The 23,919-nt window shown below is 42.5% G+C and overlaps 1 protein-coding gene across 1 annotated transcript in view; it reads right to left on the bottom strand.

Annotated features, from left to right (window-relative positions):
• Arnt (aryl hydrocarbon receptor nuclear translocator) overlaps nucleotides 1-23,919 on the bottom strand; it is an 84,122-nt gene that overhangs the window by 22,251 nt on the left and 37,952 nt on the right. Inside the window, exons 5-10 of the mRNA XM_059265861.1 lie at nucleotides 18,408-18,452; nucleotides 12,039-12,252; nucleotides 8,488-8,701; nucleotides 7,024-7,126; nucleotides 2,922-2,987; nucleotides 1,701-1,786 (exon numbers count right to left, since the gene is read on the bottom strand). Of these exons, the coding sequence (XP_059121844.1) occupies nucleotides 1,701-1,786; nucleotides 2,922-2,987; nucleotides 7,024-7,126; nucleotides 8,488-8,701; nucleotides 12,039-12,252; nucleotides 18,408-18,452 (728 nt within the window). The remainder of the gene's footprint in view (nucleotides 1-1,700; nucleotides 1,787-2,921; nucleotides 2,988-7,023; nucleotides 7,127-8,487; nucleotides 8,702-12,038; nucleotides 12,253-18,407; nucleotides 18,453-23,919) is intronic.

Below are 23,919 nucleotides of genomic sequence, written 5' to 3'. Positions count from 1 at the left end.
AGCAAATGTAGGTTTCCCCAAATCAATGTTAATTTCTTCTTAAAACGTATCAACAGATGGGCTGGAGAGATGACTCAGAAGTTAAGAGCACTGGCTGCTCTTCCAGAGGTCCTGAGTTCAATTCCCAGCAACCACATGGTGGCTCACAACCATCTGTAATGAGATCTGGTGCCCTCTTCTGGCCTGCAGACATACATGCAGACAGAACACTGTACAGATAATAAACGAATCTTTAAAAAAATGTATCAACAGGGACTGAGAAAAGGCTCCGTGGTTAAGGTCACTAACTGTTCTTTCAGAGACCCAGAGACCCAGGTTCAATTCCCAGCATTCACATGGCAGCTCACAACTATCTGTAACTCCAGTCTTAGGGGATCTTACACCCTCTTCTGGTCTCTGTGGGCACCAGGCAAACAAGTGGTGCCCAGAAATACATGCAAACAAAACATCCATACACATAAAATAAATAATAATTAAAACTTGACTCTCTTTTCTTTGCATTTCTGGCTTCTGAAAATCCCCATTTCCCAAATAATACTCTTCCAAGTCTGTAATCCTGGCACTTGTGAGGCTGAGGTAGGACACTACCTTGAGTTCAAGGTCTTAAAACAAAACCAAACTCTTGATTCGCACACCCTGCCGCCTTTGCTACATCCCTTATTTAATCTCAAACTCAAACAAAACTACTCCTCACATCTAGACTTTCCAGAGGAAAGCCCCCTTTTAAAGTTACTGCAATCAAGCCATTTTCCATTTATCCCTCATGCCTTGCTCCCATTTCAGTTTGCCCAAATTAATTGCATTAGATTCTAATGTTTCAAGCTGGGTATAGTGGTGGCACACCTTTAATCCTAGCATTAAGTAGGCAAAGGCAGGTGGATCACTGCAAGTCTAAGGCCACTTAGGTCTGTATGAAGAGTTCCAGGACAGCCAGGCTACACAGAGAGACCCTGTCTCAAATAAAATAAAATAAAACTCCAGTGTGTCTTTGCCACAACAGCTTAAAGACATAGTATTCAGTGTAAACTAGTATTAGGAATTTGAGTATTTTAAAACTATAATAGTTACTTGCTTATTCACTTGATTCTGTTTTTTAGTCCTTACATACACCAGGCAAGTACTCCACTCCTGAGCTATATTGCTGGCCCTAAAGACTGAATTCTAAGCCACCCAATGTTTGGTTGATGTTTGGAAATTCCAGGGGGAGGTTGAGGTGGGGAAAATGTTTGAACTCAGGAGTTCCAGACCAGCAATAAATAAGTATCTATTTTATATATGATATTACATACTGTAAGTATATAGCAGTAAGTATCATCAATATACTTTAAAAGATTTATTTGTATGCATTTGCCTGTGTGAGTTTAGGGGCACCCCATGTGTACAGGAACCTACAGAGGCCAGAAGAGGGTGTCAGATCCCAAGGAGTTGTAGGTGGTTATAACCCAGCATGTGGGTGCTGAGAACTGAACCCAGGTTTTCTGCAAAAGTAGTAAATGATCTTAACTGCTGGGCCCTCTTTCTAGGCCCCAAAAATCTTGAGAGTTCAAGGCCAGCCTGATCTACAAAGCGAGTTCCAGGACAGCCAGACCTGTTACACAGAGAAACCCTGTCTCAAAAAACCCAAAACAGAAATTTTTTATTGACAATTTTCTAATTGTAACCAGTGCATCAGGAGTGAAATCACTACATAATTTCCCTACCTGCTGGAGGCCAGGCCTTGATGTAGCCCGTGCAGTGGACTACCACAAAGTGAAGTTCTCCTTCCTTCACAGAGCCAAGTCCATTCCTGGAAGAGTTACAGGAATCAGGGGAAATTCTACAAATAAACCTATCTTTTCAAAGCATTCATTCACTCACTTATTTATCCATTTATTGCTGCTGCGGCTATGTGTAGGGCTGCATGTACCACCTCAAACCTGTGGAGGCTGTAAGTCAGAGGAGAGAACAACTCGGTGGATCGGTTCTCTCCATCCACCCTTTTGTGGGTTGTGGGGACTGAACTCAGTTCAAACCAAGTGACTTTATCTGCTAAGCCGTCTTGCTGGCCCCAAACTACTTGGTTTTGTTTTCCCCTTTAATTTTTTTCTTACATTTGTTTATGTATGTATGTGTGTGTGCGTGCGTGTGTGTGTGTGTGTGTGTGTGTGTGTGTGTGTGTATGTATGTATATGTATGTGTGTGTATGTATGTATGTGTGTGTGTTTATGTCTGTGTATGTGTGTGTGTGTATGTCTGAGTGTGTGTGGGGGGGGTATGTCTGTGTGTGTGTGTGTGTGTGTGTGTGTGTGTGTGTATGTATGTATGTATGTATCTGTGTGTGGGGGTATGTCTGTGGGAGCCAGCTTCTCCTTCTACCACGTGAGCTCCCCCTGGAACTCTCAGTCTGTCAGCAATCACCTTTATCCAATGACCCATCCCAGAATCCCCCACAAAGGGAATTTTAAAGAGAAACAAAGTCTAAGTACCTTTGACTCCAGCTTCTTGGATATTCACAAACTATCTAATCAGTGCTTGCCCTTTCCCACCCCAAATAACCAAGTTTTTAGCCCCTGTTGACGTAAAACACACAAGAAAACGAACACACAAGAAAATAGGTAAAGTAGAAGCAACTTTCTTAAACAGAATGGGCAAGAGAAGCTTTCCAAGTTCAGAAACCACCCGTGACGCACGCCTTTAATTCCAGCACTTGGGAGGCAGAGGCAGGCGGGTCTCTAAGTTCCAGGCCAGCCTGGGCTACAGAGTGAGTTCCAGGACAGCCAGGGCTACACAGAGAAAGCCTGTCTTGAAAACCAAAAGTAAGTAAGTAAGTAAGTAAGCAGAGTTTAGAAAGACTGCTAGAGAAGTGACAGTGAGGTAGAGGAAGAGTCTGCTTTAGACAAAGGAAACACTCCATCCCGCGATCTTCACTGATTACGATTTACCTGCATCTATTCCTCAAAAAGCTCAGTCTATTCATGGAAACGGGGTCCACGGAGCTATTGCCACACCTGTTTAACAAACAAAAAATAAAAGTTGCAGGGCTCTGAGAAACAGTAACAGCAGGATAAGAGGATCCAACTACATACAGAAAACTGAAAACAACAAGGAGGTCAGGCTGAGCTTGTGAAACCTTCGATTATTTTGTTTGTTGTTTCATTTTGTTTGAGACAGCACCTTCAGGCCTAAGCTGGCCTGGAACTATCTAAGTAGTCAGGGAGTACCTTGAACTGACCCTTCAGCCACCAGTACCTGAGGGATGGTATTACAGACATGTACCAATATACCAGTTTTATATGGTGTTGGGTACTGAACGCACAGCTCCATGCATTTTAGACAAACACTCTACCAAAAATGTCATATCCCTAGACCATTTAAAAACATACATATACACATCTGTCTAAATATGTAATTTATTTATTTGGTATGTGTGTGTCACTGTGTACATGTGAAGGACAGAGACAACTTAGGGGAGTTGGCTCTCTCTCCATTATGTGGGTTCTAGTAATCAAACCACGCTATCTCTGTGGCTGCCAACCTAGACCACTTTTTGAGACAGATCTCATGCAGCACAGAAGGACCTCATACTCCTTAGCTGCCTGCCTTTAACTCCCAAGGGATGAGATGACAGGGAAGCACCACCACACCAACAATAATTTAGCAGACTACTTAAAAAGAAAATTATTTTAGAGTATTAAGACTTATAGAAAATTCTTTTTAGAGTATTAAGACTTTTGTGTAGCCGAGCAGTAGCAGCACACGCCTTTAATCCCAGGACTTGGGGGGCAGAGGCAGGCGGATCTCTGTGAGTTTGAGGACAGCCTGGTCTACAGTGCAAATTCCAGGACAGCGAGTCTACAGAGTGAAATCCTGTCTTGAAAAAACAAACAAAAAAACAACAACAAAAACCAAAAAATCTTGTGCATCCCAGGCAAGCATCCTATCACTGAGCGTTAAGCCCCCTTTCTCTATTTCATTTTATTTTTTATTTTTTTAGAGATAGCATCTTATTATGTAGTTTATGCTAGCCTAGAACTCATGATCTTCCTCTCCTGGCCTCCGAGGTTCCACTGGTATGCACTACCAGATCACCAGGTCTAGACTGTTTCATTTAAGACAAGTTCTCACTCTGTAGCCCTAGCTGGCCTGAAAACTGCTAGGTAGGCCATGCTGGTCTTATAGCTATCTTCCTGCCTCAGTCTTCTAAGCACTGGCATCAAAGGCCTGTTACCACCATGACTAGCTTTTCATTTCTTTAAAAAAAATCATATAAACCAAGTATAGTGGCACAAATCTATAATATGTGGAGGTGGAGGCACTATCTATGGGAGGTGGAGATGGGCTGATCAGGAGCCCAAGGCTACCTTCAAATACACCGTAAGCAGGGCCTAAGCCGGGCAGTGGAGGCACACGCCTTTTTTTTTTTTTTTTTTTTTTTTTTTTTTGGTTTTTCGAGACAGGGTTTCTCTGTGTAGCTTTGCTCCTTTCCTGGAACTCACTTGGTAGCCCAGGCTGGCCTCGAACTCACAGAGATCCGCCTGGCCCTGCCTCCTGAGTGCTGGGATTAAAGGCGTGCACCACCACCGCCGGAGGCACACGCCTTTAATCTTAGCAAGGGAGGCAGAGCCAGGTGGATCTCTGTGAGTTCAAGGCCAGCCTGGTCTACACAGAGAGATCCAAAGCAGGCACCAAAACTACACAGAGAAACCCTGTCTCGAAAAACCAAGGAAGGAAAAAAAAAGAGAGAGAGAGAGAGAGACTCAAAAAAAAAAAAAAAAAAAAAAAAAAGGGAACCAAAGGATAAAGAAGTGAATAAGTAAATTTTAGATAGACTTGGCTGGAGAGATGGCTCAGTGGTTAAGAGGACTGGTCGCTCTTCCAGAGGACCTGAGTTCAGTTCTCAGCATCCACATGGCAGCACATACCTGTCTGTAATTCCAGTTCCAGGGGATCCTACACCCTCACAGACACACATGCAACAATGTAAATAAAATTACTGCCCCCCCAGCTGAGGAACAATGTAAATAAAATAATAAATAAATAAATAAATTTAGATACTTAAATATCATGTTATCGATCCAGCTAATCCTTATAACAATGTTTTAAAATTTATTACAGTATTACTTCCAGTATTAGATGATGAAATCAAAGCACCATGTCTTATATTATCAAAACTAGAATTCAAATCCATGGAATACTATGGATTAGAACAATGCATGTGGGAGGTATACGCAAGCAGATCTCTGTGAGTCTGAGACCAGTCTATATAGCCAATTCCAGACCAGCCAGGGCTACATAGTGAGACCCTGTCTCTAAATAAATATTTAGACATTCTGTCAAAAATAGTGATACACCCTCTCTAGACCAAAGCTACTTTCAAAAACTCAAATGAGAGGATAACTTGAGTCCAGGAGTTTGAAATGAGCCTGGACAACATAATATAACCCCATTTAAAATAAACTATAGTAATCTGAATCCTAAACCATTAAACTATATAATATGAAATTTTGTACCTTTGCCAGGAAATCTTTTTTTTTTTAAATTTCATTTCTCCTAACATTCTCTAAGTAGGATGTAATCTATCTCCATTATGCGGCCTGAACTTTTTTTTGACTTTCATACATGGTTTTTCTGAGCCAGACATCGTGGCACCAAAGCTGGGAGGTACAGGCAGGAGAGGCTGAAGTTCCAAGCCAGCTGGGCTACAGAAAATCCATCTCAAAAATCTGAAAACAAAACAAAACAAAAAACGCCAGGCCTAGTGGCACACACCTTTGATCCCATAACTAGGGAGGCAGAGGTAGGAGGATCTCTGTGAGTTCAAGACCAGCATGGTCTACGGATAGAGTTCCAGGACAGCCAGGACTACACAGAGAAACACTGTCTCAAAAAACAAACAAACAAACATCTTAAAACCACAGCCAGTGAGATGGCCTATCAGGTAAAGGGACTTGCCACACACGCCTTATGATCTGAACTGGATTACCTCAACCCACATGGTCAAAGGAGAGAACCACCGCCAACTACTTGTACTCCTACCTCCACACACACGAATCCACATCCACATATATCATTCACACACAAAAATACCTGAAATCCCAGCAAGCATGCCAACACTGAGTTTGAAGTCTGAATACATATAAATGGGGGAGGGGTAAGGTCTCAACTGCTGAGCCATCTCTCCAGCCCCTGCAACCCTGATTTTGAGACAGGGTCTCTCAATAGGACCCGGGGCTCATCAATTTGGCTAGGCCTCTCCAGAAATGGGAGGAGCAGAGCAATCATGTCTAGCTTTTTTCCATGGGTGCTGGTGACTGAATTCAGTTCTACACGCTTATGTAGGGAGCACTTAGTACTGGGCTAGCTCCTCAGTTCCTGAATCCCTTTTCTTTTTTTCTTTGGAAGATGTTTTCTCTTTTGCTTTTTTGAGACAGGGTTTCTCTGTGTAACTTTGGAGCCTGCCTGCACACCACTTCCATGTCTGTGCCCACAGAAGCCAGAAGAAAGCATCAAGTCCCCCGGAACTGGAGTTACAGACAGTTGTAAGCTGGGGGTTGGGGACTTAGCTCAGTGGTAGAGTGCTTGCCTAGCAAGCGCAAGGCCCTGGGTTCGGTCCTCAGCTCCAGAAAAAAAAAACCCAGATAGTTGTAAGCTACCATGTGGTGTTGGTAATGAAACCAGGGTCCTCTGGAAGAGCAGAAAATGCTCTTAACTGCTGAGCCCCCGAATCCATTTTTATAATCAATAAAGTAGTAACTATGAATCTTACCCTATGGACGGTTGTGAAAATAAAGTAGAAAGACAGAAATAAGGAGAAATAAAGGACCTATCAACTATGCTATAAAAGTAATTCATTAAGTGTTGTTTCTCTTACTAAGTACCGTATTAGAACTATGATAAAACACCTGGTTCTTAGGAATTAAATGTAATCCAACTGTGACCAGGAATATAGCTTTAGAAATTAAATGTTAATGTCTTGGACAGAAAGGAAAGCCTCAGCTGCTCATTATTCCTACCCTACACAACCCCCAGCTTCAGATGTCTCACCTCATACGACAAATAAAGGACCTTCTGGAGCCCATGCACATCCTCATGGAGGACTGCTGGCCTTCCTTTTTCACTGTCCCAGTCTTCAGATCCAGGATCCGCCCTGCAGAAGGATGTGGAGAGCACCTGAAGTTAGTTCTTGTGGATGGGAAGGGAAGCCCTGCCCTCCTCCTCCTTGTTTGTGACAGAGACGCTTCTGTTTAAGCCTGGACTGCTGCCGTCCTCATCCAGGGCTCTCACTCTTAGTTCTAAGACGGCACTGGAAATGTCTCTGAGTAAGGCGGGGGAAAGTACTGGGAGGGAGGGAGCAAGAGGCAAAGCGCACCTTTTTTTTTTGAAAACAGGATTTTTCTGTGTAGACCTGTCTGTCCTGGAACTCACTACATAGACCAGGATGGCTTTAAACCCAGAGATCTGCCTGCCTCTGCCTCCTAAGTACCGGCATTTATGGTGTGCACCACCACTGCCTGGCCAAGCAAGGTGTATTATCACGCTTGATTGTTTTATAAAATGTAATTATTTCTGTTGTTGCGTGCGTGTGTCCACTCATATGCATGGAGGTCAGAGGACAACTCTGTGGAGAGACTCTGTTGAAGTCTCTCTTCCACTTTCACACAGGTTCTGCAGAGTAAGCTTAGGTTGCTGAGTTCATGTAGAGAATTATCTTCAAGCTTGGGGGGTGGGGTGTCTGATTTAAAAATGAGAAATTTTACATGCTAAGAAACTTATCTGTCTGAAAACAAAACTGTTTCTCTCCTTTATTACAAAAGAATCAGTAACTTCTGGGGACACGGAAAATTAGAGAAATGAAATGTACGAAATCACAAAAGAAGGGAAAAACTAAAAAACAAAGTTAATGAGAATATGTCCACTCCAGAGATATCGGAACTTCTTGTATTTTAACCACCAGTTATTTGTTTCTATTTTGTAACTTCCTACACAGTTGCCTAGAACAGATGTCACTTACTCCTCTACCCAAATGTTGGCAAAGGACTGAATCTCACTGAAGTGGGTAGAGGGGACAAGGACACAGTAGAGATACAGTGACAACAACCAGGCACCTTAGACCCTGGCCAATAACCACTCTCCTACAATAGCGAATCTACTGTCACAGCAGAGACAGGCACAAGTGTGGACGAAAAATGCCAGGTAATGCCAGGTAATGCAAGAATAGATAATTCTCTTACCATGTGGAGACAGGAAAGAAACTACTGTACATTTTAATTCCCCTGTTTTATTTACAGTATAATTAAGATACAAGTTAACTTAAGAACACAACCACTGATGAAACGTTTTCTAAAAATGAGTAGGTATTTGCATGTGAATAATATTTAACATTAAGGTAACATTTTTTATAAGTTCTGCCAGATTCAACAAACCAATTTAAGGGCTTAAATATTTCTAACGCCCCAGCAAAATAAAAGACATTTTCCCCCACTCATTTGCTATCTACCCAACTCTCACCTGTCAGGGCATTTTCTGAAGTAGAAAGCTGCTCTCGAAGTTTATCCACATCATCTGGATGCACCTGATCATAGAGTGTGCTCCCGAACCATTCAGACTGTGGTTGGTTCAAAACAGGTGTCACTGAATCAGACACATAGACCACCCGGCCAGTCTCACATGAAACAATAAACAGAAAGCCATCTGCTGCCTCCAAGATCAAATGCTTCAGTTCCTGGTCAAGAAAATCAGTCAAAGTTAAGAGTGAACTCTGAAAAACCATGTATTTCTAGTCATGGGAAGCAGCAAGAGTCTTTGGTATATATACATTGCTCCATTAAGAACTGCAGGCTATACCTCAGCCAAGCCATGGGTTCCTGTCCTAAATATCCACTGGCAAAGTTTTTTTTTACAACAAGTATTAATTCTATTTCTCTAAGTTGCTAGCCACCTCTTTCTCTTAATACTCAAGGAAGAATAAAAAGGCTTACAATGATGAAACTTGCAGGGGGGGGACAGGGACGGGACGGGACACGACACAACACGGCAGGGGTCTTTTGGCCTTGGATTCATGGCAATCCTCTAACTTCAGCCTCTCAAGTACTGGAATTTGAACTAATACATATAGCTAATAACAGGCTTTAAAAAAAAAAAAAAGTCTCGCCAGGCGGTGGTGGCGCACACCTTTAATCCCAGCACTCGGGAGGCAGAGCCAGGCAGATCTCTGTGAGTTCGAGGCCAGCCTGGTCTACAAAGTGAGTTCCAGGAAAGGCGCAAAGCTACACAGAGAACCCCTGTCTCGAAAAACCAAAAAAAAAAAAACCAAAAAAAAAAAACAAAAAAAAGTCTCACATAGATGAGTCTGAACTCCAACTTCCTACAAAGTGAAGGATGATCTTGAATTTCTGATCATCCTGCCTCCACCTCCCAGGTACTGGGATTATAGGGATGCAACACCACCCTGATTTTGTGAATGTCACTAAACCCAGGGCTTTGTGCATGCCAGCAAGCACTGTCAACTGAAATATAACCAAGTCTCTAACAGTCGACTTGCTGATCCATCCTCTGTGCTCTCTCTTTAGGATCACTTCATCTCCCCTCTTTCCTCAAGCTTATGAACACAGAACTTCCTAATTCTATGCAAATCTTCCCTCAACTTGCCCAGCCTGTGTTGTTATTATTATAGTAAAAATTTAGGTTTTAATTTTTAGGCAGTAAGCAACCATAACAACATAAATAGATCACTGTCATTCTGAGGGTAGATTAAAGAGGGTAAAAGCAGAGCGATCATGTTACACTCAATGGTCCTATTTTCTCCTGCTTTTCAATTACTCCTCAGTCTTCACTGTAAACCACTATCCCTGTTCTGCTGCTGTTGTTTTGAGTGGTTTACTTGTGTCCTCCTAACTGCCAATTCCGGTCCCTTTCCTCGATCCTCATCGTTTTGTTTTGTTTTGGTTTTGTTTTAATTCAATCTCTCTCCACAATCTGATAATACTACCCACTGCACTCTATAAATTTCATTTTTGCTTAGCATCTTCTGAAACTCCATTTCTGTTCCAGGGTCTCTTCCCTCTGTCCACATGTTACATGTAGACATTTCCTAAGTCCTGTTCTCTGTTCAGCTTCTCTTTTCAGCATCCATACACATGCTTTCGAACCATGAAATAAAACCCAAATCCACACCTCTGAATCTTTCCACCAGACCACCACACCCCTCCCCCACCAATTTCCTGAAATCATTTAATCGAAAGTAACTTACAGAAATGGCCTTTATCTTGACTGCTGGGATTAAAGCAGTGTGCCACCATGCCCAGTATCTAATTCTTCTTTCTTTATCCTTTTTAAATTTATTATGTTCAGTGTTCTGCCTGCATGTCTGCAGGTCAGAAGAGGGCACCAGATCTCATTACAGATGGTTGTGAGCCACCATGTGGCTACTGGGAGTTAAAAATTAAACTCAGGACCTCTGGAAGAGCTGCCGGTGCTCTTAACCACTGAGCTATCTCTCCAGGCCTCCTCTCTTTCTGTATCTATACTCCCATAAGCCTCATTACTGTTCCTCTGTTGTAACACTGGTTTTGTGTTATCAGTTGTCAATTTACATATCTGTTTCTACCACTGACCTACCTTTTACCATTCTTTATATTTCTCATAGCACAAAGTACCTGATTCGTCACAAAAAGAGCACACCTGGGGCTTGTTTAATCAATACCTACATGTATTCTGAGGAAGTAAACTGAGTATTTCTATGCACATACATAGATAGCTATTAAATGTGCTGCAAGGGCTAGCAAATAGACCATCCTATTTGGAGAACTTATTCCTTTCTCTCAAGCCATACTCCTATAATTCTTAGATGAATATGGTGACATTACATTAAATGTCCTTTGCCTTATTCTTTATAAGGCCTGTATTTTCTAAAACTTTACACAGTAATCACACATTACATGTGCACATATATTTATTTTAGTTAACGTTTTATGTATACCAGGCTGGCCCTTAGGAGGATGACTTCAACTTCTCTTTACTCCTACCCTAGTGCTGAAATTACAGTTATGAGCTACCACATCCAGTTGTATATGGTGTTGGAGATCAAACTCAGGGTTTGTGCTTTCGAGGTATGAACAATCATGTATCTTTTTTATTTTTTGAAAAGAGGTCTTGCTACATAGTTCTGGCTGACTTAGAATTCTTTATGTAGACCAGGCTGGCCTTGGCTTCCTTAGTGCTGGGATTAAAGGCATGTGCCACCAAGCCCTGCCCAATCATGGAATTTTAACTGAAATGTAACTTGTCTTCCTCAGTCACTCTCATTCAAGTCTAGAGACTAAATAAATTTAGACATCCCACCACCATGATAGATTGACCACACACAAAATATTAACAAAAAAGCCATCTACTCTCCATATGCTTCTTGTCATCATTCTCCATTTACGGATCTTACCACTCATATATTTATTATGTTCAAGTTTAGGTCTTTCTTCTGGCAGTAGCGGAGACTGAACCGAGGGTCTCCGGCACAGGAGCTGAGTGCTCTATCAACGAGCTACAGCCATATCTCTCAGATGCAGTTCCTGATGATGAGAAGAATTTCTGCCATCTCTGTTTTCATGTGTGTATCAAATGTAACAGAACATATCACAGAGCAACAGGGACTGCCTGTTGCTTCAGGGGTGAGACAGATTACTTCCATCCTCTAGAATTCTAACCCCAGGAATCCTGGCTCCATGAATGTGGCAATCTCTCGGGAATCGCACCCTTCTTTCCTTTACAGGCTGTATTTATGAGCCAGGTTCTAAAATACCTAAAGTCTTCCAAACAGTTCTCACAGCTCTTGTCTACTTCCCACTACTCCAACACTTAGTTACAGCTAAGGACTGAAACTCATTTCTCCATATCGTCCGATGTCTCCTGAAGCTGGTCATGGTGGCCGGAGGGAGGTAGAGGCAAGAGAAAGTTCGTCGTCACTGCTGGCAGTATAGTGAGTTGGAGGCTACGTGAGACCTCACCTCAAACCCCGAACCAACAGCCCCTCAATCATGCAAAACCCTCAGCACATGTGCACAGACCTGGTCAGTGAGGAAAGACGGCTTGTAGGAGCCGTCAGCGGCTGTGTTGCCGGTCCCCCTCAAGGACTTCATGTGAGAAACAGCCATGCGCAAGATGGTCAGCTTGTCTGGTTTGCGAGCCAGGGCACTACAGGTAGGCACCATGTCCGACAGTTCTGTGATGTACGCCGTCATCTTGTTCCGCCGTCGCCGTTCTATCTCACTATGGTTCTCCCTGCATGGAGAAAGAGAGAGAGGCTCCATTCTAGGGGAGCGTCTGATCCTTTGGCATGAGGGGAGTGGTATGGACACCAGGTCAGCTGCTCAGAGCTGTAGTACTCAGGTCTGATGAAGTTCAAGTCTCAGAAGCCAAGCAGGTCGATCTCATGCACAGTAGGGCCTGAAACAAACTAACCAAGTCTAGACAAAGAACAAGTCCTAACGCCCCTCCAGGAAACCACTTCCTCTACATTACCATTTCTTCAGAGGAAAGAGATGTTTTAAAAAATAACAGTTAGAGATGGGCGTGCTGGTGAATGCCTCTAATCCCAGAACTACAGGCAGACATAGGCAGATCTCTGAGTTCAAGGCCAGCCTGGTATGCAGAGTGACTTCCAGGACAGCCAGGGCTGTTACACAGAGAAACCCTGCCTCAAACAACAACAACAAACAAGAAAGAAATAATAGTTTTTTTTAAATGTTGATTTCATTTACTTAAGTTCCTAAGTCAGCTTCACTGACTGCATTAAAACACTTGGAGGCTAGAAAATAAAATGACCAACTTTTGCCAATTTAAGTAAGTAGATCAACAGCTTATGAAAGAAATACTAGTACAGAGGACAGACATGAATAGCACATGCTTACAATTCCAGCACTTTAAAAGACCAAGGCACAGCTGGGCGGTGGTGGCACACGCCTTTAATCCTAGCACTCACAGAGGCAGGCGGATCTCTGTGAGTTCGAGGCCAGCCTGGTCTACAGAGAGAGTTTCAGGACAGGCTCCAAAGCTATAGAGAGAAACCTTGTCTCAAGGGGAAAAAAAAAATTCTGAGGCACAAGAATTTTAACTTCGATGCTAATCTGGGCTATAACTTGAACTACATAGTGATATCTTGTTCTAAAGAACCCAATGGGGCCAGGCATGGTGGCACATGCCTGTCTATAATCCCAGCAACTAACTGGGAGGCTAAGGCAAGAGACCATCACGAACTTCAAAGTGAGTTTAAGACCAGCCTGGGCTACACAGCAGTATCAGTCTCAAAACTACCCCTGCCTCCCCTTTTTTTTAAGGAGAAGAAAAAGCAGCAGCAACTTCTACCTCAGACTGGGAATTTAGTTCAGTTGGTAGAGTGCTTGTCTAGCATGCACAAAGCTCTGGGTTTGATCTCCAACAGCCCATAAAACATGTATAATTGTGTAACTCTGTAATCCCAGTACCTGAGTGGATCAAAAGTTTATTCTCAGCTATATGTCAAGTCTGGGGCCAGCCTGGAATAAATACATAAGACTATCAAAAAAAAAAAAAAAGTGGGAAAGGTAAATGGAAAAAAAGAGAAGCTACGTATGGTGGTGTCTGGATTGAATCCCAGTACTCAAGAGGTAGAGGTGGATTTCTGAGTTCCAGTACACCCACAGCTACACAGTGAGCCCTTGTCCCAAAAGAAAAAAGAAGACATGATAGTATAAATTCTCTTAGTATATTAAATGCTGCTTTAAGTTTCATAGACATTAAAATGCAGAACTGGGAGATTCTGTGATTTTGTTTGCTACACTAATGCACACAAGTCCTACCCGGCAAATGCACAGTGGGAACAGGAGTAGAGCAGGGAGCGGAGAACGGAAACAAAGACCTCAACTGAGATAACAAAGATCTTAAAACTGAGGCAGACCCTTTGAAGATACCTTAAGATTTATGAGCCTATCACCTGGACAGTAACCCACTGAAATGGAGCATGGCAGACGTTGTGCGGTTCATCAGGTCCACTGACGGTGCTCCACTGGCAAGAATATTCCTTGACCAGGAAATCGATGGGCAGGCCCTTCTGCTCCTTACCCTTCCTACTGTTCAAGAGTGCATGGACTTAAAGTTGGGCCCTGCCATCAAGCTTTGCCATCACATAGAGAGGATCCAGTTTGCTTTTTATGAGCAGTTTGCCAACTGAGAAGGACAAGCAGAGTGAGCTGGGTCTTTGAAGCACAGTGCAGCAAACCCTTTACCATGCTCTGCAGGTGGTTGCAGGAGTCCTGGGGCTGTCAGCCCTGCAAATGTTGGCTTGCTTTCTTTGCACTTTCAGGGAAGGAGGACCCACACTGAGGAAGCGAAAACAGCACAAAAATGGCTGTCCTACAGTGGAAATACGGACTTCTGTTCAGAAGATTGCAGTTAAAAAAGTTGTGAGAGAAAAAAAAAAAAAAAAACCTTAAAAACATGAATTCCCATTAATGGGAAAACAGAGAGTGATCTGGACAGCACCAGTTTGGTTATTTTCATTCTATTCCTTCCCACTGTAGACTGAACTTTGTTTTCTGCTTTCTCTTTCTTGGAAAGAGGACACAGCTTTAAGTCAGCACTGATTTGGGACTGTGCCTAAGGCACATCTGTCCTTCATTGTCATTGTGTTTTTAAGCTTTTTTTTTTTTCTTTTTTTTAAATTAAAGCAGTTCGGAGCTGGAGAGATGGCTCAGAGGTTAAGAGCACTGACTATTCTTCCAGAGGTCCTGAGTTCAATTCCCAGCAACCACATGGTGGCTCACAACCATCTATAATGAGATCTGGTGCCCTCTTCTGGCCTGCAGTCATACATGCCGTATACATAGTAAATAAATAAATCTTTAAAAAAATAAATAAATAAAATAAATTAAAGCAGTTCATTTTGGGGGAAAAAAAATTTATGAGCCTAAATGTAGCCATTATAAGACTATTAGTTATGCTTCTTGTGAGCTGCCTGTTTTTTCTTTATGGTTCTTAGTTGTTCTTTTTGCAGAGCTGCCAGATTAAGTCGTGCTGGGATCAAGAAAGATGGGCCTTGGCGGTTTGTGTTCCTGGAGTCGTGTCCATGCTAGTAGATGCCCACACACTCCAGAAGAGAATTTGACATCGCTGCTGCCGTTGTTGCTGTTATAGCAATGGCGGCCACCGCTGCTACTTTTTCTGAGATTACCATTTCATAATTGGTTACTACAGCTAGCACAGTGGAGACCCTGGCAGCAAAAGTAGCTACCACAGTTAGTTAATCTTTCATTCTATTTGGCATGATAAATTTAATTCAATAGTTATATACAGTTAGATTGGCTTTGAAAGTTATAAATTTATAAACTCAAGTTCCATTTGCTTTTGGGATACCATCTTACAAGGACTCCAATTTGCAGTAAGGCTCATTAAGGAAGGGAATGGCTCAGTTGCCTTTAGCCTACTGGCTCTGGGTGGGATAGGACCTCTGTTGGTCTTTTCTGTGTCGAACACACAGATTGCAAGCCCAGTGCCACTTTGAGATCTTTGGCAGCAGTTAACTCTGCAGCTCACACACGATTGAGCCTGTATGATAATGAATATTCAAAGACGGGTAATACCTGGGGGGGGGGCCGCTCACCAACCTAAGACAGAGTGCCTGTGTGGCCTGGGCAGGCGTCTCCATGATGGGTAAGGTGACCTGCTGATGTCCCACGCAACCTAAGTCAGAAGCTCATTTTTTAGTAAAAGGGGAACCAGTAGGGCCTTGGCCCCCGTTTTGGGTAACTGTTGCCTTGCTTGCTGACCTTGACCTTGATATCCTTCCCTATGCTAATTCCCTGCCGGGTTCCACCCTCCTGAATGCTTAAGGGAAGTTTCTTGTCTGTGTATGCTGATTAATGGGCGTTAACAGCTTAGATGCAAGATTATAAAACATCGGTAGCAAACTTCTGCCCTCTGGGGTTCTCCAATTGTGCTGTAAGCCTGTATTTAAGACCTTCTCCCTCCTTCAATAAACGGCATTCGGCATTAAAAATAATAATAATAATTAAAAAAAACTGAGGCAGAATTACAATGTAACTGTAAGAGGAATGATCTGGAGTTGACAATTGGGAATTCTAGAAAGCTAAAAGCTTAGGGGCTTCCATGAGGATGCCTCAATGAGATGACTGAACAGGCAGCATTTTGGCTCCAAGCTGGGCAGCTTGGCTGTATCATCTTTATGTACTTCTTTTACCACTTTTGGATTTATTCCGTAAAGAAAAACAACAAACACACTAATCTAACACAAATGTCCTTGTTATATAATGAGCCAAATGAAGTCCAAGGATTAGATGGCTTTCCCAGAGCTACCCCCTCCCCGGTGCGATACCTCCCTCACCACCAACATGCTGAGTCAGGTCTCTGAAGGGTGGAAGCAGCAGCAGCAGCAGCAGCAGTAGTAGTAGTGGTAGTAGGCATGGGTTCAAACAGCCACAGAATGAATTTGTGGCCCAGCTTAAAGAAGTAATACAGGAGAAAATAGAAAAAAAAAAAACATTTGTATTAATGATCCAGTTACTAATAAGGCATGCCAACTCACAGACCAGAAACAGGAAAGTTTGGGAATCACGCAGTATTTCTGTACCATGGACAGTCGCCTACACTCCTAACGTGGGACTGGTATGGTGCACACCCACAGCACGCAAAGGTCCGGCTTCAATCCCTAGCACACCCTCAGAAGAAAATCTGACTAGAGATTATTTATCTGGACATGATGGCGTGTACCTGTAATCCTAGTACTTGGGAGGCAGAGACAAAAGAATCATGAGTTTAAGGCCAGCATAAGTACATGAGACCCTGTCTTGAAAGAGGAAAAAAGGACTGATTCTAGAGTCTCTTTCCAAAGCAAAAAAAGGTCCCACTTTATAGGTTCATATTTAGTTACTTTGCCTAAAACACAGAAAAAAGAATCCACTCTCAAATTTAAAGTACTCATTTTCTTTGTATCTGACAAATTTGAGACTGATGTCCAAAAAGTAATGTGTGTGCATGTGCACACTGCATGGCATGTGTGAGCATGCATGTGCATGTATGTAAAAACCAAAGGTAAATCTCAGGTGTTAGTTCTTAAGACACCCGCCTCCCACCTTGTTTTCTGAGACATCATCTTTTCACTGGGACTCAGAGCTTGACTACTAAGCTAGCGTAGCTGTCCAGTGACTTGAGGGATTTGCTGGCTTCTGCTTCCCGATTGTGCTAGAATTACAAAGCATGCAGAGTTATAAACCCACACCCTCCTTTTCCGTGGGTCCTGGGGATAAAACTCTGGTAATTCTGCTTGCACAGGAAACACTTTACAAACTGAGCTCTCTCTCCAGCCCAGAAAATCATGTTTTAAACAGCCACTACCAAGGCAGCGAACGTTCCGCAGAAACAATAAGGATGAATAGAACTGACGGAGTGATCTAGTCTGTAAGTCTACACAGGGAAGTGCAGAGTAAGTGTTATGTCCTAAATACTGGGAACTATGGCAGTTAGAGGTATTCTGATAGAGTCTTTTCCTGTTAAAGCACCAATGGACACAGCCTCATTATTTCTTTCTCTTTTTTAAAAGATTTACTTATTATGTATACAGTGTTCTACCTGCATATATGCCTGCCGGCCAGAAGAGAAAACCAGATCTCATTATAGATGGTTTGAGCCACCATGTGGCTGTTGGGAATTGAGCTCAGGACCTCTGAAGAGCAGCCAGTGCTCTCAACCTCTGAGCCATCTCTCCAGGCCCTACCACATTATTTCTAAAACCTTTTCTTTTTTTTTGGGGGGGGGGGGCGGGTTTCGAGACAGGGTTTCTCTGTGTAGCTTTGCGCCTTTCCTGAAACTCACTTGGTAGTCCAGGCTGGCCTCGAACTCACAGAGATCCGACTGCCTCTGCCTCCCAATGCTGGGATTAAAGGCGTGCGCCACCACCGCCCGGCTCTAAAACCTTTTCATTCTGTGAATTTAGTGATGAGACAAAGAGAATATAAAAAATTTAGAATAATGAACACAGCAATTTCTTTGGTTTTTTTTTTTTGGTTTTGCTTTTTTTAGATTTTTCAAGACAGAGTTTCTCTGTGTAACAGCTCTAGCTGTCCTAGAACTCACTCTATAGTCCACATAGCCTCGAACTCACAGAGATCCATCTGCCTCTGCTTCCCAAGTGTTGGTATTAAAGGTGTGCACCACCACACCTGGAATTAAAAGAGTCTGCCACCACTTCCTGGCTTAACAAAACCACTTTCTGATGGAGTAGCCAAAGTTCTTGTTACATCCAAACTTGTAAAAATTTGTGTCATTTTTTTTTTTTTTTTTTTTTGCCACAGATAAGAAAAATTACAGAAAGGGGAAGAAAAGATGGGTAAGACAAAGGGTAAGAAGAGCAACAGCATCTGCTTCATGCTAAACACGGTTCCTACCTGGCAAGTCTCTCTTTATCCGCAGAGCTCTGCTCATCATCCGACCTAAAAACAGAATTGATGAACTAAGCGAAAATTAAAATAAAAAGGAAGAAAGGAGAGAAGAGAGAAAGTGTGGATGAAAGGGAAGGAGGAGAAATGAAATACAAATGGGAAGAAGAAAAGAAATAAAATGGATACAGAGAAAAGGGAGGAGGAAATGGCAATACAAGCAGGAACCTTGCTCATAATCTACAGAACCATATTTTTTTAAAAAGTAACTTATAAGACAAAAGTCAAGGCCAGTTAGGAACTAACATGATCTCAACACAAAACACATTTTGTCAAACAATCTCTACAGAGACCAATGATACAGAGCTTGAACAAGAGCCAACCAGGGAACTCAGGATGATCATTCTTATAAGTTGCTGCCAACTTGGGAAGAAAAGCATACTCACATAGATACTCTATAGTGTCTAAATTAAGCAGTTTCAAACAACTGACCTGTAGTGGTATTTGCTCCACCCATGACCTTGGGCTATAGGGCCTGAAGGAGGCAGTGCTTCCTGCTGCTGTATATTACCTCTTAAAAGGAGAGGAGAGAGGGGTCACAGGGAGGGGTCACAGGTTTCCTTTCCTGCTTCCTGATACTTTTTTTTTTTTTTATCCTGGTGTGACCAGACCGGACAGCCTGGGAAATGAACCCAGGTCCTCTGGATCATCAATCAGTGCTCTTAACCATTGAGCCATCTCTCTTTCCCACTTTGGGTGCCACTTATTACAATCAATCCACGTGAGTCTACTAAAATGGTAACAGAATTTATTAAGATATAAATTGAGGAAATACACTCACAATTACAGAATGGAGTAGACAGCACAAGTCATCCTCTGATCTGACCAGGAGTGAATCCACCTTGCAAGCAGGGAGCACAGCATGTGACCCTTCTCCAACCCCTTATAAGAAGTCACGTACAATGGCAGGAAGCACCACCTCCTTTGGGCTGTATAGCCCAATGTCATGGGCAGAGCAAATACCACTACACTGACCAGAAATGTAAGTCCCTAACATAAATACACACACACACACAAAATTATGACCAGATTTTTTTCCCATTGTAGTATTTAGTGTGTCTGCATGTGTGCCAGAGAGTATGTACAGAAGTTAGAGGACAACTTGTGGGGGTCGGTTCTCTCCTTTCATCATCTGATCTTGGGGCTAGAACTTGTATCCTCAGGCTTGATGGTAAGAGTTATATGCTGAGCCATCTAGCTGGACCATGACCAGATGTTACTCATGAAATTATATCCTTAAACCAAGAGCTACATTTCTTGCATACATATCCTCTGTAATTGATTCCTAATTCTGGTTTAGTCACCTAAGCACTTTTTCTATAGTTTAACCAGTATCAGTTCCTTCTCTCTTGGAGAAAGACAAAAGTTATCACTAAATTCTTCCAGAAAACCAAGATTCTGTTAAGAATGGGTGGCAGGGGGCAGGGGCCAGGTGTGGTGGTATATGCCTTTAATTTCAGCCCTTGAGGAGTTCAGGGCCAGCCTGGTCTACATAGTCAGTTCCATCATAACGAGGACTATGCAGAAAGACCATCTCAAAAACCTCACCCCCAAAAAAGGAATGGGCGTAGCAACTGAAAAAACAAGGTATTAGCTAATTTACTGCATCAGTACTTACTTTAAGAGAAATAAGCCTCAAATAAACTACCTAAGTAAAGTATATTAATATTAACAGATCAAAAAGTCTGGCTATTAAAAATAACAATGGAGCTGGAGAGATAGGTCAATAGTTAAGAGCACTGGCTACTCTTCCAGAGGTCCTGAGTTCAATTCTCCGAAACCACATGGCAATTCATGACAGTCTCTTGTTCCAGTTCTAGAAGATCTGATGCCCTCTTCTGTCCTCTATGGACATCAGCATGCATATGCGGGCTGCAGAGGCATACATGCATGCAATAGGAAAAACAGATAAAATAAGTAAATTTAAAAACATTTTAAGATAATGACAAGGAGTATGTATCTCAATGGTAGATCACATATGAGCATGAGAATTGAGCAAAAGGCCAGAGAGACTGTCTCATATAAACCAAGACAATAAAGTGAGTCATGCAAATAAAATAACTTCCTAAGACTCTGGCTTAGGATGGACACAGCAGGAAGCAGGGGCCTTGTAGTCCCAGCTACTAGGGAAGGTAAAACAGGAGACCTGCTTGTGCCTAGGGATTTGCAAGAGTAAAACTTGAGCTTTAATAATAATAATAATAGTGATTATTATTATTATTTTTGCAGTATATGGGAAAATTCCAATAAAATAGAAATGTAAAATCCTTGGAATCTTGGCACTGGGAAGGCAGAGACAGGAGGATCCCAGGGGCTCATCCAACAACAGCCTAGCCAACTTGGTGCATTCCAAGAAAGAGAAATGAGACCCTGTCTGGGGGGGTGGAGAAAAAAAGAGGAAGGCTCCTGATGAATGGCACCTGAAGCTGTCCTCTGGTCTCTACATGCACAGATACATACTCAAGAATGGTCAGCAGAAAAGAAGAGCTGACTGTGGTGATGTTCAACTTTAATCTTAGCACTTGGGGGAAAAAAAGGCAAAATTATGCCTGCAGGTTCCAGGAAAGCCAGGGCTGGTGAGACCTTAACAAACAAACAAACAAGACTGGAAATACGGCTCAGAGGTTAAGAGCACACGCTGTTCTGGAAGAGGACTTGAGTCTGGTTCCTAGCACCTATGTTGGGCAGTTCACAACTGCCTATAAATCCAACTCCAGGGAATCCTGTGGTTTCCATGGGCACATGCTCTCATAGGCACATATCCACATGCACATAGACACAAACATACACAATCAACTAATGTTTAAAGAAAGGATCTCAATAGGTCATGTTTTAAAATTATTTAGAAAATCTTCCTTAGCCTGGTGGTGTGGTACATGCCTTTAATCCCAGCACTCAGGAGGTAGAGGTAGGTGGACCTCTGAGTTTGAGGCCAGCCTGGTCTACAGAGAGAATTCCAAGGCTACACAGAGAAACCCTGTCTTGAAAAACAATTTAAAAAAAAAGAAAGAAATGAATTTTTGTTTTAAAATTCCTTTTAGTATTATTAGTAGAGTTATAATCTCTTGTCTACTCCAATATTTCTGAACAAAATAGGACATAGGTAGATTAAAATACTCCAGGTTGTGTTTTTATGGCTTGATAGAATTTCAGTCAAGAGACTGGGCCTGTATTACCTGCCTTAATGATGATCTGGAACTTGCTCTGAAGTCCACAGAGATCCATCCTAGTGCTGTGATTAAAGGCATGTGCTACCAGTGCCTGGATGCCAAATTTTTAAAAAAATTATCTATTTTTATTTATTTATTTGTTTGTTTGATTATCTATCTATCTATCTATTTATCTATCTATCTATTTATTTATTTATTGTTTTTAGAGCTGAGGATCGAACCCAGGGCCTTGCGCTTGCTAGGCAAGCACTCTACCACTGAGCTAAATCCCCAACCCCTCTATTTTTATTTTTATGTACATGAATGCCACATGTGTGCAAGGCCCATGAAGTCCAAAAAAGGGTGTAAGATCCCTTGGAACTGGACTCATAGATAGATGGTTGTGAACCACCACGTGGGTGCTGGGAATTGAATCCCTGTCTTCTGCAGGAGGAGCCAGTGTTCTTAACTGCTGAGCCATCTCTCCAGCCCCTAACCTAGGACTTCTAATCTCTTGCCACCACTTCCACAGCACTGAGATTACAATAATACACTGCCACATCCAGTTTTATGGCTTGACTTTTTAACAGAATCTGAAAGATTATTACCACAAAGATTTCACTTCGGAGATTATTTGCATACTTAAGATTTCATTTATTTCAAGGTTTTAATAAACTCTTTACCTAGTGTCAAGGCCACTTTTCTGTGCCCAGGCACTCATGATTTCAAAGCTGTCCTAATAGTTCAGCAGCTTCTATCTAACTCCCTCCCTCCCTCTTTCTACCTATTACTCACCTACCACCTACCTGTTCTCTTCAATCAACCCTATATACAGCCAACACTGTTTCTAAGAGTTTTAATCTACTCTGCCTTAAAGATAACGGAATTTCCCCAAGTTCCAGCCCTGAGAAAATTCCTCCCAGAGTCCTGGGGAAGACGCTACATCAGGCATGGGTATCTGAGGGAAAGAAATCTATGTACACTACGCTCTTTTGTCCGTTACTTTACTCCTTTATGACCAAAGTATCTATACAGCTTCATTCCATCCTGAGTCTCAGCTCCTCTCTGTACCTACTTCTTCGGTCCCCTCATAGCCCTGGTAACAACTGAGCCCTTACGCTTTTGGTCTCATCTTCGTCTTCCATCTGTCCTTCCTGGCTCCTTACCCCTGGCCCTGATAAACTCTACTAGAGATCTACCTTACCCTCCACAGAATCTCTGTCTTCCTCTCTTTTCTCTGGCCCCACAGTTTTCCTCTGGAATTCAGCTCCAGTCCTTACTGCACCTGGTAATGCAAAAAGCCCTACTGTCCTCAGTCAATCTCTCTGCCATGGCCACAAAGCTACGCATCTACAGCCTGCTTGTCCCCCAGGCTCAGCGGAGAGTTAATAACCTAGGAGTTCAGCACGTCTGAGAAGCTGAACTGTTTGACAAATGGTCTAGTAATATATGGGCCCACAAGAAACTCACAGCAAGACGCAGCTGAATATTAAGGCTGTATAACACCAAATATTCCTTCCCATTTGACAGACCCTTGGCCGGTCAAAGTATAGCCTCAATACACAGCTGAATCTCTATGATATATTCTTGTGACCCGCAAGACTGCCTAATAATTCTTGGTTCTCTACATCAGTAGCCTCAAAGTGGACCCTAGACAGGCAGGATCAGCAACGACTGAATACTATTAATAAGTACTCAGAGAAGGGCTGGCAGGATGGCTCAGTGGGTTAAGATGCTTACTGCCAAGCCTAAAGATCTGCGTTTGATCACTGTGATTCACAGGTGGAAGGCAAGGATTCACCCCAGAAGCTGTCCTCTAAGCTCCACATGTGGAATGCAGCGCTCGCTCTGTCTCTCTCTCTCTCTCTCTCTCTCTCTCTCTCTCTGTCTTTCAATTAATCAATCAATCAATCAATCAATCAATCAATGTAATAAAATCTTCAGTCAGTATTCACTGGGCTATAGAAACAACTCAGTGGTTAAGTGTGCTTGTTGGTCTTCCAGGAGTCTGATGTCCTCTTATGGCCTCCATACACAGACACACATAAGCATAATTAAAAACAAGTCCTTTAAAAGTACTCAATTAAATACAACATTTAAAAATAAAATTACTCATTTTTGAGGGAGTTACAAACTCAACTCTGTGTGTGTGTTTGTGTGTGTGTGTGTGTGTGTGTGTGAGAGAGAGAGAGAGAGAGAGAGAGAGAGAGAGAGAGAGAGAGAGATGGTAAGGTTAAAGAACAGCCTCAGGTGTTGGTCTATGCCTTCCACCTGGTCTGAGATAGTCATTCTTTTTTTTTTTTTTTTTCTTT

Source organism: Peromyscus eremicus, chromosome 6, assembly GCF_949786415.1.
Source record: "Peromyscus eremicus chromosome 6, PerEre_H2_v1, whole genome shotgun sequence".
Taxonomy (NCBI): Eukaryota; Metazoa; Chordata; class Mammalia; order Rodentia; family Cricetidae; genus Peromyscus; species Peromyscus eremicus.
The sequence above is the reverse complement of the archived record's forward strand: the minus strand, read 5'-3'. Positions and strand labels throughout refer to the sequence as shown.